Source organism: Pogona vitticeps, chromosome 6 (genome assembly GCF_051106095.1).
Source record: "Pogona vitticeps strain Pit_001003342236 chromosome 6, PviZW2.1, whole genome shotgun sequence".
NCBI lineage: Eukaryota > Metazoa > Chordata > Lepidosauria > Squamata > Agamidae > Pogona > Pogona vitticeps.
The window spans coordinates 116691527-116709888 of record NC_135788.1 but is presented as its reverse complement, the minus strand read 5'-3'; the positions used below and the strand labels follow the sequence as shown (position 1 = coordinate 116709888).

At 49.3% G+C, this 18362-nt stretch overlaps 1 protein-coding gene across 1 annotated transcript; it reads right to left on the bottom strand.

Annotated features, from left to right (window-relative positions):
* Positions 1–20: 20 nt before the first annotated feature.
* TOX4 (TOX high mobility group box family member 4) lies at positions 21–18182 on the bottom strand. Its single transcript, XM_072977012.2, has 9 exons — positions 17759–18182; positions 10801–10869; positions 9383–9625; positions 8080–8343; positions 6146–6427; positions 4462–4542; positions 2232–2930; positions 1387–1550; positions 21–434 (listed from the first exon to the last, which is right to left on the bottom strand). The coding sequence occupies exons 1-9, from the start codon at positions 17762–17764 to the stop codon at positions 371–373; spliced, it is 1872 nt and encodes a 623-aa protein (XP_072833113.2). The 5' UTR covers positions 17765–18182; the 3' UTR covers positions 21–370.
* Between the last annotated feature and the right edge of the window lie 180 nt (positions 18183–18362).

The following is an 18362-nucleotide window of genomic DNA, read 5'->3' as shown; positions in this document are numbered from 1 at the left end:
AGCATCTGACAGGCCCTTGGTCGGCATCCCTCGTCCAGCTTTAATCGGCTCCATCAAGGAAGAGGGAAAAAAGAAAACAGATCAAGGGATCATGTATAGGGAGAAAAAAAAATAAGGGGGGGGAAATAAAGTCTGCAGCACCCAAGCCTTCTTCCCTTCCCCTCCCCACCCAGAAGGGGTGACGTTGTCTCTTGCAGAAGGGTCTCCAGGTGATGTACCAATGTTTTGCTCCACCGTTTCCCACCCCAAAGTTGCATGGCCGTTCTCGATCCTTTTCCTTCCTCTTTTTTTGGTCGTCCGTTGGAAAAAAAAGTGTGTGTAGGGGGGGCAGTCATTTCCTGCCCCAGGACACCCCCCCAAAGGGTGGGGGTTATTTCACAAATACAACATTGTTGCTGGGATTGCGAGAAGCCAGCCAAGCTAGGAACACATCCCTGTGAAAAGAGGAGAGAGAAAGAAAAAAACAGGAACGTCAGAGGCAGCGAGATTTTAGGTGCAGTGATTTTATTTCTTTGGAGAGAGACACACCCTTGAATATTGGGCTAAACCTTTAATGGAGGAGGGGCTCCTTAGCCCACACGATGCCCTGGCCAACCACTATAAAGACTGTAACAAAATGTTGCAGCATGTCCCCAATTTCTAGTGGAAGGTGTTCTGGTCAGGATTCCCGCCTGACCACCAGGTCCTTTGTCAACCAATATAATGAAGCCTTCTAGCCTCCAGATGTGTCAGACTATATTCCCTATCAATTCCACTCCACAGAGCTGTGGATGATGGGATTTGTAGCCTAATAAATCTCCACTGGCCCGACAACGATGTAGGTGCTTTTCTGCTCCTAATGTGTCAAAGATGGGTTTTCCATTCTTTCTGCTACTTTGTTCTTTTCCAGTTCAGAGTATTTCATAATTGCTTGTGAAGCCACCAGAGATGGGGAAGGTGGGCTGGGCATTGTCTGCATGAGGCATTCCCCACCTCCCCTTTTAAATATTTTACAATTCTTTGTGTTCTCTTAAGTGTGGCAAATCCTTTCTTTGGCACTCATGGTTTGGACATGATTAGGGAAAGGAAACCTGATCCATTTCCCATGAAGATCGCCTGCTGAGAAGCCAGGCAACCCGCCCAAGAGTGTTTTTGCCTCCAGCATGAGAGTGAGACTACCCCGACTGCAGCTCATCATAAGCAAGGGGACCAAAACCCCTTGAGACCAAGACTTCCTTAGGAAAGCTCAAAAAGGTGAAGCCATATGTTGTTAAGACTTGTTGTGGACACAGTCAGGCACTTTACAGCTGCTGTTTAAGTGACTGGCTTCCCCATGCCTCCCACATTAGGATGTAGCTGGCCAGATACCCGATGTGACACACGGGCCGGCGGGCTTCGTTCACGCACCTGCAGTGTTTCACCACACACTCGTTGCTGCAGTATTCGTTGTCCCAGTCGCTGTTGGCCACCGGCGGGTTCTCGCAGCCTGCCCGGATGCAGCGTGGCCGGGGCGACGCAGCCACCGGCGATTCGGACACCAGCTCCACATGCATCGGTGTTGGCGACTCCACCTGGGACAGGAAATTCACAAAGTGGTTACTTCAAGACAACGTACTTCAAGAAGGATGCCAACAAACTGGAGCAAGTCCAGAGGAGGGCAACAAGGAGGATTACGGGACTGGGAACCAAGCCCTAGGAGGAAAGGCTGATACAACTGGACGTGTTTAGCATGGATAAAAGAAGAACGAGGAGAGATAGGATAACACTCTTCAAATATTTGAAAGACTCGGAGGGGTAGAATCTATCCATGATCACCCCAGAGTGGGCTCAAGGGACAGGAAGCCCGATTTCAGTTGAGTATCAGGAAAAACTTTGTAACTGTTAGAGCAGTACGACAATGGAAAACATGACCTAGAGAAGTGGTGGGTGTGCCAACACTGGAGGCATTCAAGAGAAATTTAGACCACCTCCTGGCAGATATCCTCTGAATTATTCCTGCATGGAGCAGAAGGCCAGACCCAATGGGGTCCCTTCCAACTCCATGACCCTATGCGGTGGGAAGTGCTTCTTGGAAGGCATCCATCCTACAGATGAGAGGCCGTGGACCGGGAAGAGGCTTTCTTTAACACCCAGTGTGGGCTGTGCCACTAAAAGAAGAGGTTTTGTGGGGCAGATTCTCTTTACGTATAACCAAGCAGGAAGACTTTGGAAGCATTGCACACACACACACCCCGAAGGCACTTCCCTCTTACCTCTGGAACGACATCCACGGGCTCCGGAGAAGTCTGGATCTCGGCGCTGGGTCTCTCCGGGCTGCTTTCTTCTGTCTGCAGGGCAATGGGCTGGATCTGCAAGCCCGGGGGAGGCAGGATCTTGATCTGCAGAGGGGGCGGGGGCTGCTGGAGGTTGAGGCGCACTTTCTGCTGCAGGGGAGGCTGCTGCATGGCCTGGAGGGGCGGGGGCTGCTGCAGGATGGTGACCGGCTGAGCGGGCGGCTGCTGGGGCATCTGTTGGAGGGGCGGAGGCTGGAGCCGGGGCAGGTGCATGGAGGAGGCTGCGGCCGCCGCCGCCGCCAAGACCGAGCGGGTCACGATCTGCGTGGTGCCCGTCCCGGCCTGCAGCTGCCCCAGCTGGATTCCCCGGGAGGTCACCATGGTGGCCGGGATGACGGTCACCACGCCCCCTTGGGAGGTCACCGCTAAGGAAGAGGGCAGCATCTGCTTGGGGATGATGATCTTGGTGATGCTGGTCTGGCCCCCCGCCTGGGGCCCGGCTCCGGAGGTCACCAACATGGTGGGCTGGGCCGGGACGATGGTGGGCGGGGGAGGAGGGCTCTCGAGCGCCGGCGGGGTGGGCGGCACAGGGGCTGGCGGGGAGGTCGATTCGGCAGCGGGCACCGGCTGCTCGGGCGGCGAGGAGATCGTGTCCGGCTCTACCGTTTCTACGACCGCCTGGAGAGACAAAAACCCAGAGGGTTCAGGGGTTAAGAGTGTTCTGTTCTCTCGTCTAATCTCCCAGCTCCCTTCCAGGATGGGGACCCAAGGTGGCTCGTGAACCAGTAACAAAACAGACACGGCTAACACGAAAATATGTACAGTGAAGAACCCCCTTATCCACGGGATCTGTATCCACTGATTCACTTATATATATATATATATATATATATATATATATATATATATATATATATATATATATATATATATATATACACACACACACACACACACACACACACACACACACACACACACAACACACACACACACACACACACACACACACACACACACACACACACACACACACACACACACACACACACACACACAGAGCCTGAAAATATTAAAAGAAAAATCCTAGAAATATATATTTCTAAAGAGGAAGTTACCAAAAGTGGCCACTCAAGGGAGCCACAGACCATAGCATTTACTAGAGGAATAGGGTTTGGTATAATCCGTGTTTTTCAGCCGCATGTGTTGGTGGGCTTGGAACCAATCCCCTGTGGACATGGGGGTCCTACTGTAAGTTCCAATGGCCAGGTTCCTATTGACAATACATGTGCGGGTAAGTGAAACTATAGTGGCAAATTAAGAATTAAGGTGCTGGTTGCATTCCTAGTCATATGACAGGAGGATCCTGGGCATCTTGTCTTGAACACTTAGGAAGAACAGTAACATGGCCGGCATCTCATTAATTAGCAGCAATCTGGTTTGGAATTTTACTTACACGGAGGTAAATTGCTAATGGGATTTTGGCCATCAACTACATGTTTTGCATTAAAACAACCACTGTAGTTAAGCAATGTGAAAGCATGAAAAGCTACCCATAAAAAGCAGAGCATCTTCCATTGAAAGCACCATCCTCGGTGGCTCGTTGAGTTGTGAAACGCCTGGCCTGGAGAGGATGTGAACGCAGAAGGGGCCAAACCTAGCTACCCACGTAGGGAGGTTCCCTACCCTTAGGCCACCCACCAACAAGACTGGCAGGATTCACGCTGAAATCCCTGACGAGCTATGATACGAGGATAAAGTGGGAGGGGAGCTGAGCATGTTGCTTTGGGAGGTAGACATTAAAGTGTCGGACTGAAACCCGGGACAGCCAGGTTTAGGTCTTTACCATGCCAAGATGGTGGGGACCCAGTCCCATTCTTTCAACCTGACCTGCTTTGCAGGTCAGTTCTTAGCAGACAGTGGCATGGAGGAGGGCCTTGAGTTTACTGGAGGGAAATCAAGGTATAATCAATTTAAAAAGAGCACTTTCTTATTCAGTCTAAGAAGCCACAGGCAGTGTGGTGTAGTGGTTAGAATGCTGGACTTAGGAGATGGCCCTCGGGACCATGGGTCAGTCATTCTCTTTCTCTTAGCCTGCTCTGCAGGGTTGTTGTGGGGATTCAATGTATGGAAGAGAGAGGTGTGTGGTAGCTTGAGCTCAATGGGAGGAGAGGAAGGATATGAATGGAAGGAAAACATCCATAACTACCTGGCACTCCTGGTTGTCATGATACGCCGCCAGCGCTTTCAAATATTCTTTTTTGGCTGCCTCCGTTTTCCGCTTGTAGACCTGCAAAGGAAAAGGGAAGAGATTGTCCGTGTTTTTCAATATCGGTTTGGGGGGGGGGCGGAGAAGGAGGCTTGGGACCTCTTCACCGCAGATTTGAGGGTTCCCTCTGTACGGCGTTCCGCTCTCAAGTGCAGGACACTCGCCCTCTTGGCCAAAATGTAGTCAGGTAGGGAAAAAAAGAACCTGGAAATCAAGCTGGGGGTGGCTTTCTCTTTGTCAAATGGGAAGGCCCATCGTTGAGCAAGAGAGTGTGCGGTCGGTGGCCAGGAGGCCCCTAATTTCAATTTCATTCAAACCCGAGCGAGGAAAGGTGGAACGGCAGCGAGAATTCTGCCCAACAGCTAAAAAGAGTTAAGTCACGAGAGAGGCAGAACTGAACCAGACAGTTGCAACCACAAGTGGCCATCCAGATGTCGCTAGAGCACAACCCCGATCATCCTTCGTCCCCTTTGGGTCACCCCGGCTGGGGGGAAAGAGGGATTGGTGGCCCACCGTGTCCTACCCACTCCTGCTATCAAGAAAGCCAAGCGAGGGCAAATGAATCCACTGCGCCTTCCACTAACCCATTTCCCCGCTCCCTTTCCTCCAGTAGCAAACTACCGATGGGTAGCTATGGACCAGCAACATTTGGAGAGCCCTGTGTCCTCCATGCCTCCTACCGAAGGATAAAAACCCTCTGTGGCAGAATGCCCACATCCCTCCTGTCAATCATAGCTGAAGCTCAAGGGCAGGAGCCTATGAGAAGACAGGAGGGGTGGGGTCAAGGGGACAGGTGGACAGAGGGAGGCAGCTAGAGAGGAGTTGGTGGAGAGTTAAGAAGAGAGAATTGGAAAGTTGGAGAGTTAGAGAGAGAATGGGAAGGAGATAAAAGGAATAGTAAAGCTAAATAGATAGAGAATATTAATGAGTTGGTTAATGTGAATAAGTAAATACAACACCTGAATAAGCAAACGTGTAATCAATTATGAGAAGTTTAATGAGTGATCCTAAACAATAATAAAAGAACATCTGTGATTAAAAACCAAAAGATAAATAAACAATGTACCGTATTTTTCCGTGTATAAGACATCCCCATGTATAAGACACCCCCCACTTTTCTAACCCAAAATCAAGAAATCTTAAATGGGGCTTAGCAAGTGTAGGGGGAAAGGGATCAAAGCGCTGAAGGATTGCTTTGATCCCTGCTTCCCCCTCCACTCGTTTTTGTTCTCTCCTCAACTTACTTCCATGTATAAGACAACCCTCAATTTTTAGTCTAAAGATTTTAGACAAAAGTATAGTCGTATACACGGAAAAATACAGTATATTAGCAGCATGTGTCTGAGGCATATACGGGGCAATGCGGATGAGAGATCCACTGGTGGTAGCAGAAGAAAGAATTAACATATCCAGAATGTGTACCTGTGTTTGAGGGAAACAAACAGGGAACACTGGGTGGATCGTTACACCCTCCTCTGGTTGTAAATCTTGGTCATGTTTTCCCCTGAGCCCCCCCATCTCAGTCTCCCCAGTTTCCCCTTCCTCCTCATCTCCTCCTCCCAGATGACCTCGCCCTTCTTCCTCACTCAACCCCAGCCCCGGACAGCTCCCTTCCAGCACCTACCTGCTTCTGCTCCTCCCCCAAGCTGTCCCACATGGAGGCGACAATCTTGGAGACCTCCCCGAAGGTGGCTTTGGGGTTCTGCCCCTTGATGGCCGCCTGGGTGTCGCGGAAGAACAGGGCATAAGCCGAGACGGGCTTCTGGGGCTCGTTGGGGTCTTTCTTTTTCTTCTGCTTCTTGGTGGGCTTTGGCTTCTTGCCGGCATCCACCACCACCGCTGCGGGGGCCGCGGCTGGCGTCGGCACTGCCGAGGCTGTCGGGAGCGGCTTAGCGATGGAGACTTGCTATGGGAAGAGACGACAGACAGGGTCAGAAAGCTCTGTAGATTGTGGACCACTGCAACAGTTCAAATGTCTCTGCACAGGTTTTGTTCTCTGCTTCCTGGTAAGCCCCTGTGTGCGATGCATGGAGTTCTCCACCACCACCCCAGATTAAAATCCTGATCATCCTTTCCCACTAGCTATGCTGATTGGGGCGACGTTAGGCACTGCTGGCCCATAGCCTCTGAGGAGGCCACCATTCTTTTTATGCACTCCTGCTTAGAGATGTAAAAATTCCAAAAATTTCCTTCTTTCCCTGAAATGAAACAGTGTTTCTCTCCCCCCCCCCTCCCATTTATTTCTGGAAAAGATGGAAATGTTCAGAAATTTTAGATCTCTACTCCTGTGATCAACACATGGATCCAGCACGTGCTCTGAGCAATGGGCACAGTAGTTCTGTGCCATCAAGTCAGAACGTCTTAGATCAACTGATGAGCATTGGCCTCATCCCAGAATGACAGTGACTGAGGGCAGGGAAAACAGGCCCTATTCATCATGAACAGAGATGGGCACATAGTGGTTCGTTCTTTGGACGCACGGGTGGTTCTGCGGTGGCTCCGGCTTCCTTCTCCTACCTCCTCTGGCAGGCACCCTCCCAGAGGAGGGGGGCAGGACAGGGAAGCCCAGGACGCTGCCCCAGAGTGGCCACCCACTGGAAGGGGTGGGGGAGGCAAGCCGGGACACTCACGGAACACCTGTGCATCCCAAGAACGAACCGCTATGAATCTCCGAACCAGCAGTTCGTGCCCATCTTTCATCACTGAAAATCCAAAAAGGAACATAAGAAGACCGCCTGAGAAGAAGAGCATGCCCAAGTGCGACACCTTTCTTTTTCATGCATCAAGATCGCTCCTTTATTTAAAATATTCCCCCCCCCTTTTTCCTTAAAAAAAGGTCCCAAGGTGGCTTGCAATGTTAAAAGACAACATTGAAAGGTAAGAACAGTAAGTATTCAAATACTAAAAAGCATCAAACGAATGCTGCACTAAAAGACAGGAAATGAAAACAACACCAAAATCATCTTCCGAGCAACAAGGCAGAAGACACTGCTTAAGAACCCTACTCAGATAGCTGGTCACTCAGGGAGAGCTTGGCTGGAGAGAAAGGTCTTTCGACTCCTTGCGGAAGGACAGCAAAGATGGGGTCAGCCTGGTTTCCTGTGGCAAGGAGTTCCAGAGTCTGACAGTAGCCACAGAGAAGTCCCTCTCCTGTGTACTCACCAAATACACCAGTGAAAGGGGGGGTGAGAGGAAGGCCTGCCCTCATGATCTTAACACCTGAGTAGGCTCATTTCCCTGATGTTGGGAAAGTGTGAGGGCAAGAGGAGAAGGGGACGACAGAGGACGAGATGGCTGAACAGGGTCATCTAATCGAGCAACATGAACTTGACCCAACTCCAGGAGACCGTGGAAGACAGGAGGGCCTGGCGTGCTCTGGTCCATGGGGTCGTGAAGATTCAAACATGACTTAATGACTAAACAACAAGGCTCATCAAAGGAGACATGCTTCTGGAGATAGCTTGAATCCAAGCCATACTCTATATGCTATGATCTGTTCCATGGCTCTGGGCCCGGCGCCTTTCCTACCCTTCCCATCACCAAGGGGCCAAGACTCACCCTCCTGATCTCTTCCGGCTCTTCCTCGTGCATGGAACTGGCGGGCGACGGGGTGGGCGAGAGCCGCTCCTCGGGCGACTGGGCGGCCGGGGGCAGGATGGCACCGCCTCCCAGGCTGAGGCCGAGCTGAGAGCTGAGCTCCGACTGGTCGATGGTGGTGAGCTGGCCGTGTCCCATCAGGCTGGAGCTGATGTCCGCCATAGGCACGTCGATGGTGACAGGGGGGTTGGCGCTGTACTGAGTCCCCATGGGGTGATCCAAGTCCTGGATAAAGAGGAGAGGAAAGAGACGGGAAGTGGCAACTCAGGTCATAGAGGTGGTGGTAGAAAGGTGAGCGCCTATAAATCTAGGTGCTAGTGTGACCTCAGAGCTTGGGTCACAGGGAACATGACCCCCCCAAATTTTCTTTTAATCTTTTCAGAGTGTGGATAAGTGAAACCACTAATACCAATCCCGCAGATATGGGGATCCTACTGTATTATGATTCCTGTGGGTATCTAAGAATTTGCCAACCTCCAGCTGAATCTGCTTATTAAATGAAACAGATAATTTTCTTATTAGGAAAAAAAATACCCTTAAGAATACTTAATAGACTTTTGACTCCATAGGCATGTCGACCTGAGAAAGAGAGGGGGACTGACATCCAGAGGGTTTCATGGCTCAGTAGAGACCCCTGCCTGAGTCTCAGTCCAGCACTCCTAAACCACTGTGCCACATTGTTGTGGCATAAAGACAAACAAGTTTGATTCTGCTGACTGCATCTGAGGAACTGAGCTGTAGTCCACAAAAAACAATGCTACACAAAATTTGCTGGCCTTTAAACTACTCTTTACTGTTTTTGTTGGAAAAGGTTAGCACGGCTACCACTTTGGAAATGTCCTACAAGGGGATCGATAGCAAAACCAGTGAAGTGCTCTGCATCAGGGCACTGGCCAATCAGTCCTGTGCTCAACTTTGTCTCAAAGAGTCACTACCTCTGGAGGCATCCAAGTTCTCCCCTTTTGGGGTGAAAATCAACACAAGGTGACAGGGCTGATGGAAGGCCACCCTCCAGATTGAATAACTTCCCACCCACTGTGATTTCTAGACTTTTGAGACTCCAGTCAACTCTGTCCAGTTTAGTCAACGGTCAGAAATGATGCACGGAGACAAGATACCATGATGGCCAAGGGGAATCTAGAAGAACCCCTCGAGAAGTTGCAGGCTAGCATCTCTCTTATCACACCAATACCCCATCCCCTCAAAACATCTTTGGGCTCATGCTACCTTCCTTTCAGAGCGAGGACGACACCCCCGGACTTACCATGGCCAGCCCACCACTCAGCAGCCCGCCTCCTTGCTCCATGAGGCCGTGGCTAATTCCCACAGGGATGTCAAGTGCCTGCACCCCATACTGGGCTGAGAAAGTAGCATCTCGGGCTGTCACAGGGTCCCCCAGGTCATCAAAGTGGCCGACAACATCGGCCACTGCGAGGGATGGGTCGGCGTCCAGCGCGATGGGCGGGATTTCGAACTCTTCATCTCCCAGGCTTGGCGTGTGGAACGTCTGAAGGCGACGGGAAGAGAGAGAGAGAAAAACGAAGCTCAGATACACAAAAAGCCAGGAAGCTTCTGCAACGCAACTCAAATATCCCTCTTCCCCCAATGTTGCCTTAGTCTGATTAGAAGCAGCTTTTTAGAGACAGATTCCTACAGAAACTAAATAAAACTGTGTTTAGCTTCACCACTAGGTGTGCTGGCCAGGATTATGGGGGAGATGCAGTCCAAGAACATTGGGGGGGGGGCCAAGGTTGGGAACCACTGGATAAGGCTCCTGATTACGAGGAGCCTCTAAATTAAGCACAAAAGCTACACAAAAGAGGCATCTAATTCTGTCAGACTATAATGGATGTTCTCCAGAGGGGCTCAGTTCTGTCAGAATAATGAGCTTTATCTGAAATGCCCTTTGATACTGGGCATACTTTTGACACGGGCGTTGCAGGAGTGACTCTCCAGTGGTGGCCGGACTACCACTCCCATCAGTCCTAAGCGGTGCAGCTGAGAACAACAAACGCTTGGAACTGCCACCAAACAATGTGTGGAAGGACAGAAAAGGGTCCACCGCAGCCTTGGGACTTAAAAAAAAATTACACCAAAATGGATGAGTAAAACATTTAATGTTAACAAGTGACTTTTTAAATGTTGTCACAAGACAAAAAGTTGCCTTTTAAAGACACTGTAACCTATAATAAGAATCATTACAGTGGTGCCTCGAGAGACAGTTACCCCGCATGACAATTTTTTTGCTAGACATTGACTTTTTGCGATCGCTATAGTGATTGGCAAAACAGTGATTCCTATGGGGGAATTTCGCTGGACAATGTTTGGTCCCTGCTTTGCAAACTGATTTTCACTAGACGACAATTTCCTTTTCGCTAGACAATGATTTCGCTAAACAGCTATTTCAGTGGAACGGATTATCATCGTCTAGCGAGGCACCACTGTATTTTAAAAAACTTTCACGTTTCAGGCCTGCAACCTAATTTTTCTGAACGTAAAACATCCGGGACTGGACCGGGACAATCCGCCCGCAAACCGCGTACTCTGCCACCGTGTTGGAAAGGCCAGACGCGTCCCTGGCCTCTGTCGTTCAACCTGACGCCCTACAGATCCCACCCTCCGTGATCACCACCCATCTTGCCCGCACGCCCTGGGAAAATCCCGGCAGTCGCCCCATCTCACCTCGGCCCCCGACAAAAAGGGATGAGTCGCCCCCGTGATCGCCAGGTAATTCTCGTTTCCTCCAGGGAACTTTAGGAGAGAAGGGGAGCCATTAGCATCGCTACTTCTGTATTGTGCGTCCGACCCCCACCCCAAAAAAAACCCTCCACCCATATGGACTCACAGAACATTAAATACATCTGGACAAATTTGCCTTCGCAGTCGAAAGGCACCTTATTCCACAGATAGTGGGCTGAATTTTTAACTCAATTTTTTTCCTTCTCTTGCCCTTCCTCCAAGCAGCTCAACCACTAGGTACCATTTTTGTACCTCTACCCTGTGTTCTCTACACAACAGCCCTGCGAGGTAGCAACCGGGGCTCCTGGCATCGTTTATGAAGCTTTGTGGTCAAGTGGAGAAGTCCAAGTCAAGTCTTCTTCAGCTTCATTTGAGACATAAACTAGAGATGTCCACAGCTGAGCGCCTCCAGAGGCCTAGAACGCAACCCGTACGGCCACACTGGCTGGGGGATATTGGGAACTGTAGTCCAATCCCTCTGGAAGGCTCCAGTTTGATGAGATTGTTCTAAATGCTATCAAGCTTTGGCTGGTTCAGACTACTACTAATTTAAAAGTCAGTGGTACTGACTGGGATGCGACTTTATTGATGTACAACTCCCAGGATTATTCCCCCAAGCCAACAGGGCTGTTGATCCTGTTCCATCGTGGAGAATTCTGGGAACCGCGGTCCAATAAACTAATACCACCCACCCACCCACCTTTGGTCAAGGTCTTTGTGTCCCTAAGCAAAACGTTTTTAAAAAGAAGGCTATGAACGAAGTCCCCTGCTCTAGGCTGATGTGAAAAGGTGACTACCGGTCATCTACAACAGACCTCTGCCTGCATCGCCAGATCCCATCTTCTATCATGGATCTCCGCACAAGATGGCTTGGCCACACCGGGGAAAACTTAAGAGTGAAGGAACATTTTGAAAGGAAAGGTCACGCCTGCCACAGTCTCCCGTGTCCCCCACAAGCTCTATTCAAGCCAGGGATAAAGCTCCTATGAAGATCCAAGTCTTCTAGCCCTGATTCCACCACACCGGCCACCATTTTGTCATTCTCCTTCACCCACAGAGGGTGAACCGCCTGAAGGGGAGACCAGTCCCGAGGCCCCTCGGTGGGTTTTGGGGCACGGTGGGGGCTTAAACCCAGATCTCACAAGTGCCTGGGGTGGGCAAAGCATGGCCCTCCAGAAATTGGAGGACTGCAGTTCCCATCAACCCCAGCCCGTTTAAGGAATGCTGGGAGTTCAACCCTATCTTGGGGGGGGGGGCTGGGTTTCGCCCACCCCCTGCTCTAACCGAGACACCACCCGGGCTCATGGATGAAGGAATGGAAGAAAGTATGTTGAAAAGGGCTAGCAACCACACAAAGGCCCTCCTCTTGCAAAGAAATAAATGGGTTACACAGGGTGGAAGGCACGAACCTACAGAGAGAGATACCGTATTTTTCCGTGTATAAGATGCCCCCATGAATAAAATGTCCCCCACTTTTCTAATCCATAATTAAGAAATCTAAGTGGGGCTTAGCAAGTGTAGGGGGGAAAGGGATCAAAGCGCTGAAGGATTGCTTTGATCCCTGCTTTCCCCCTCCACTCGTTTTTGTTCTCTCCTCAGCTTAGTTCCGTGTATAAGACGACCCTCAATTTTTAGTTTAAAGATTTTAGACAAAAGTATAGTCTTATACATGGAAAAATACGGTATATATACCTATTTCTGGATGTACTTAATGTTCCCACTACTTGACATAGTCTTGAGCTCCACACAATGGCCCTCTAATTACTGCTTGGGTGCAGTAAGGAAGGAATAACCCTGCCCACTGGCTAGGCTGGTGATGGTTTCTAGGAAGTCAAGCTGAAAACCGTATCTTCAGAGACCTTGTAATCTTGACAAATCCAGTGGTGCTTGGAGCTCTGCCTAAACCCAGACTCCCCTGGCACACCATTCTGTGTTCCTACAAATAGACAACACCACTTCAAACACACTCCTTCAGAAATTATTGCATAGGGCAAGATTCACCCACACCCTCCAGCACAACTCTAGTCCAGGATAAACATGGGCAGCCTGTGGAGGGGATGACAAAGGATGAGGTTGATACACCATGAATCTCACACGGTGAGACCTAGGAATGGAAGGATCCGTGCTTCATGGATTCCAGCTGCTTCCCATCCAAGAAAGGCACAAGACATCTCTCTCTCTCTCTCTCTCTCTCTCTCTCTCTCTCTCTCTCTCTCACACACACACACACACACACACACACAGAGTTCAGAGTGCAGTCTAGACAAATGTAGATCCGGCTGAAGAACACAGATTGTGTGCAGGACTCGAGTGTGCAACAACTCCACATGACTCACACAAACCAAGCTCCAACAGAACATGCATGTGCAAAGTAAGTAACTAACATTCGGATGGGGGAAATCCCTTCCTAGCGCTAAAGGGAACACATGTCATCATAATGATGGTACAAGCATATCCTACCCAACAATTTACCATCACCTGTGAGTGATTTCTTTGTTCCAGAGAGTTCTTAAGGAATGAGGAAAGGTACTCAAGACCTTAAGACAGTGGTCAGGAAACAGGGGTAAATTACCCCAAATGGGGTAAAAATGAAAATCCTGGGGGCAATGAGGATGAGCAGAGCCCCAATATTGATGCTCTCATATCCAATATGAAGCAACATCATTTCTCCAAAACTTGAAGTTTTCAAGTCAGTTGAAGCTTTCAAAGTAATTTTGAATAGATTCAATAAGATTTTGAATTCAAATAATGTATGATTTCCTTCCTTTCAAATAAAGTGGGTAATGTCAGCGTATATAAATTTTTTTTTTGGGGGGGGTAAAAGGTAAAAAAGTTCCCTGATCCCTGCCCTAAGAGGATCTTAGCATCTGGTGACCCAAGGCTAGGAACGAATGTATCCCAATGTATCTGCAGTAACATCATCTTAAAGGAATAGACAGCAAAGAATATAGCTGATGGGGAATCCTGAGAGTATCTTAAGTGCCCAGAAAATACTGCCATCCCTAAGTTCTGTCTTGGACTAAGGACGTGGTATCCAACCTTGGGTCCCCAGATGTTCTTGAGCTAGAACTCCCAGAAATCCTGGCCAGCACAGCTAGTGGTGAAGGCTTCTGGGAGTTTCAGTCCGAGAAGATCTGGAGATTGAAAATTGGGAACCACTGCCTTGATACAATGTTTCTCAACTTTTGGCCTTCAACCTCCAATGGTTTCTAGGAGGCAACATCAGGAAGGAAGACCAAAGGCTGAGAGAGACATTGCTTTGAATTGTAGCTGGAGACAAGGAAGAAGGCTGCAGATACTTTTGGCAATTGTTCCTCTACATTTGTATATTATGTACCAACAACCACTCTGTCAAGGAGTCCCACCATGATAAAAACCAAAAGCCCACATTTCCTTAGAAAGGAATTGATACGTTTGCAGGTGTTCAGTTGGTGTTTGCAAGTGTTCTGTTGGAAAATTTAGCACAAACAAGGAGCAAGGGAGAAGTGTGATATATAATCCCTGGCAGAAAGCAGCATGTAAACAAGACTTCACAGTTAGGAGAAACATCACTTGTTCAAAGTGGCTAGTAGTATCATGAAAGGTCACAGAGGGATAATCCATGGTCAGGAGAAGACATATTCAGACAAAAATTAAAACAAAACAGGCAAATAATTGGAACTGCTGAGCTGGAAGGAACCCCCATGGATTACCAAAAGCGTAGTGGCCTCTTAGAGGCGGCTATATTTCATAATGTATGTATACATCCACTTCTTCAGACATATCAGAATGAAGCAAAACCACAAGTGATATATATGGGTAGGCACAGGAGATTGATTAATAAGGATTAACAAGAGTACTCTTGTTACAAATAATTTACAGACAGAACATTGGTTTCAATTGAAAGCCCTACATTTCCATTGAGGTGTGTTGGAGCCTCAATCAAAGATCAAGTCTGGAAGAGTCTATTATCCTGGACAATCAAGCAGTAGTTGGTCAGTTCTCGGAATCTAGTCCAAAGGGTGACAAACTTCTGGCACTCGGGATGCTTTGGATTTCAACTCCCAGACTTCCCAATCTTTTTTTTTTTTTGCCAGTGATAAAGGACTGTGGGAGTTGTAGTCCAAAGCATCTGAAGCTCCAAACGTTTGGCACCAGTAGTCCCTACAGAAGATTGTAGGGGAAACTGTGAATTAAAATACATATATATTTAAACCAATAGTGAGTTAAGAAGCCTTGGTCAATATTTAATCCTTTGGATGCACTCTGAAACTCATGGATAGATCTTATCTCAACTGACTCTCATTTTTTGCAGATTCTTCTCTATCACAGTCACTTGCAGGACATTTATAGAGTATCCCAGAAGACTGAAATGTCCTGAAATCAGCTTTGCATGCTGTAAGTGGAAGACAGCACATATGAGGAAGCGAATTCTAATTAACTATTAAGAAAACCCTGCACCATGCCCTACACATTCTACACATAGAACTATCTTAAATCTACTGGCTTAGAAAACCGTCTGGTGTTCCAGCTTCACACATCAACCAGACCTTTCCTAGTCATTTTCAAAATACTCACTTTAACCAATTCAGGATATATTTACTGACACCATGAGAATACTAGTTGGGGCTGATGGGTGTTGCCTACAGGGCCAGACATTTCCTGTGCCCTCCATCCAACCGTTTAAATTTCAACTTTGTGCATCCAAATGAATTTCACAACCCTTGCACTATTTTCTGATAAGAATACCTGTAATCATATCCCAGCCCCATTGTACCACCTTCTCCCTTACAGTCCTGTTCACCTCTTAAGGTCAACGTTAGACTGATAGATTAACAAGGTGGCAGATGGTAATAACCCCTCTATGGAGTACTCTCACTAGACCCACCAATTATTTTCGGACAGTTCCAACACTTTTGCCTCTTAATACATCCTACATATACCACATCTTAGAGATGTGAAGCTGGAAAGGACCCTATAGAGTCCTGCCCCTGTCAAAGACGCACAGTCGGAAATCAAACTCCCACCCACTAGCTCCACAGCCAGAGGACTAGCCCATTAAACTATCCAGCAGTTCTTCTTATTTTTGACACACTTTCCCAATATAATTCACCCTTCGTATTTTACGTCGATACTAAACACTAATGACAAGAGGAATCTTTTTGAATAGGCATGTCCTCAGAAAAAGAATCATGGAAGCTGTGCCTTAGCGTATGGTCAGCACCTTATCGCTTCAGCAACAACGATTTCTATGATTCTGCATATGCATAAACATCCAATAGGACATGGCTTGCAGGTACTGTTCCATATTGTATGTACAACATTATGAGACTATCAGCTGTGTAAGGCAAATGTTCCCCTTGACATTTAATCCAGTCGTGTATGACTCTAGGGCGCTGTGCTCATCCCTGTTTCCAGCGTTTGTCCAAAGACTGTTTCCATGGTCACGTCGCAGCGCAACTACACATGGAACGCCATTACCTTCCCACTGAGGTGGTACCTATTTATCTACTCGCATTTTTACATGCTTTCGAACTGCTAGGTTGGCGGGAGCTGGGACAAGCGACCCGTGAATTTGATCTTCCGATGGCTGGTCTTCTGATCTTGCAGCACAGAGGCTTCTGCGGTTTAACCCACAGCACCACCACGTTCCTCAGCTGTGAGCACTTCATAAATGAATAAACAACCAAACATATGTGGCCTTGTTCCATCACCCAACATCCTACCCTTCTACAGCATCATGTACCACTATACCAGTCACCTCAAACACATCTACTTCCAGTATAATCCCCAATATGACCTTAATAGGACCCGTTCGATCAGGATATTTTCCAATCCTTTTGTGCCTCTTACCTATAACTTTGAGCTGCTTTACTAAATACAGTATGCCCTCCTTCCAGCAAATCTCTCCCTCACTCGCCTTAGCCTCCACCCACTACACCTCTCTGCTTCCTTCACTTCCAAGTCCGTAAATCTCCCTCTCCTGGCTGTCTCAACTGTCTCACAAGCCAGGTATGGGGACACGGGGGGGGGGGGGAACATTGTTGAAAATCAGAAAGCCGTAGGCCTGTGTCTTAGGGTGGCCATTCAGATGATCAAGGTGATCAACTGGGATCATTCTGATTGTGTGTGTGTTTCGTGACATCAAATTGGAACCGACTTGTAGCAATCCTAATAGGGCTTTCAAGGTAAGTGAAATATTTAAGGAGTGGTTTTTACCAATTCCACTCCCTCCCAGTGAGTGTCCATGGCTGAGCAAGGATTCAAACCTCTGGCCTCCAGAACCTTCGTCCATCACTGTATCCACCATACCACATGGTGTATCTGGGGACTGTAATATTACACACCTCCCAGACTCTCCAACAAACTCTCTATAGAGCAACTGGAGCGGATGAGATTTACAGTCTAGACTCAGGAGTAGGAGGAGATCGGGGGGGGGGGGGGGACTTCTCAAACGGTGGCTTTCGAGATCCCCGATTCCTTCCTCCAGGGAGATCCCTTGCCCAGTCTTGCTAAGGCTCCTGGGGAGTTAAAAGTCTGAGATCAGCTGGGGGGGGGCTACACATGGAGAGATCCCTCCCCAGCCCAGGATGGGGCTCACCGCCTCTTCTCGTGGGTGAGTGGGAGGGAGGGGGGCACAACCGTTTAGCCACAGATCCCATGCTTGGTCCTTCCCTCCCTCCCTGTACACCCTGTATCCAGGCGCTTCCCACGACACGAAGAACACGAGTCAAAGCGACAAGAGAGAGATCGCCCTTCGCCTGAAAGCCTTTCCTTGCTATGACCAGCCATACTATGGGGGGGAGAGAATCCCACCATGGCTCCCCCACTCCCTCCTCGCCTCTATAGGCACAAAGCTTCCTCCATCATCATCCTCCCCTCCAGACGGAGTCCACTCCCCTCCCCCCCCGAGCCCTCTCACCTCCATGGCCACGGGCAAAGCGACCTCAACGAAGCGAGGGGGGAGACCCCGCCGCCACGCTCCCCCTCCCACCTCCTTCGCCTTCTCCTTTCTTCCCCCAGCTCCTCGACCGGAGGCGGAAGTCTCTTCCTCCTCCCCAACTTCGGGCCGGCGAGGCGCGTCACTTCCGCCCGGAGTTGGGCTCGCTGGGCCTAACCGTTGTGTGAGGGGGGGGCTTGCTCTTTTTTTTTTTTAAATGGGAGGAAAATGTGGCGGGAAGGAGAGGGAGGCTAATGTTTCGCGCCGCGGGGAAAGCCTGGCTTCTTCCTCAACGCCCTCGCCCGGACCGTTGAGGCGACCGAGAGGCGGCTCGCGGGCGGCCAGAGCGCCCCGCGGAGCAGTAGAACAACTAGAGCGGCTCTAGGACGAAGACGGGAGGGTGGAGGGGTGGGAGGGCCGAGTTTCGGAACGGCTCTGCGTCGTCCGGATATGACGTCACGGCGCCGCGTCGGCCGAAGCCCAACGGCTCCCGGCGAGGGAAGGGTTGGATGGAAAAGGAAGGATGCCGAGGTCTCCCTTTCCCCGCTGCCTAGAGTGGCGCCGGAAATGCGGCCATGAAGAAGAG

What these genes read in the sequence shown, in the direction of transcription:
- TOX4 (XM_072977012.2), bottom strand. An exon ending in TGGGGGAGGAGCAGAAGCAG is followed by an intron (nt 4,543 to 6,145) that starts GTAGGTGCTGGA and finishes TTTCCTTTGCAG; the next exon opens with GTCTACAAGCGGAAAACGGA. An exon ending in ATGACAACCAGGAGTGCCAG is followed by an intron (nt 2,931 to 4,461) that starts GTAGTTATGGAT and finishes TTGTCTCTCCAG; the next exon opens with GCGGTCGTAGAAACGGTAGA.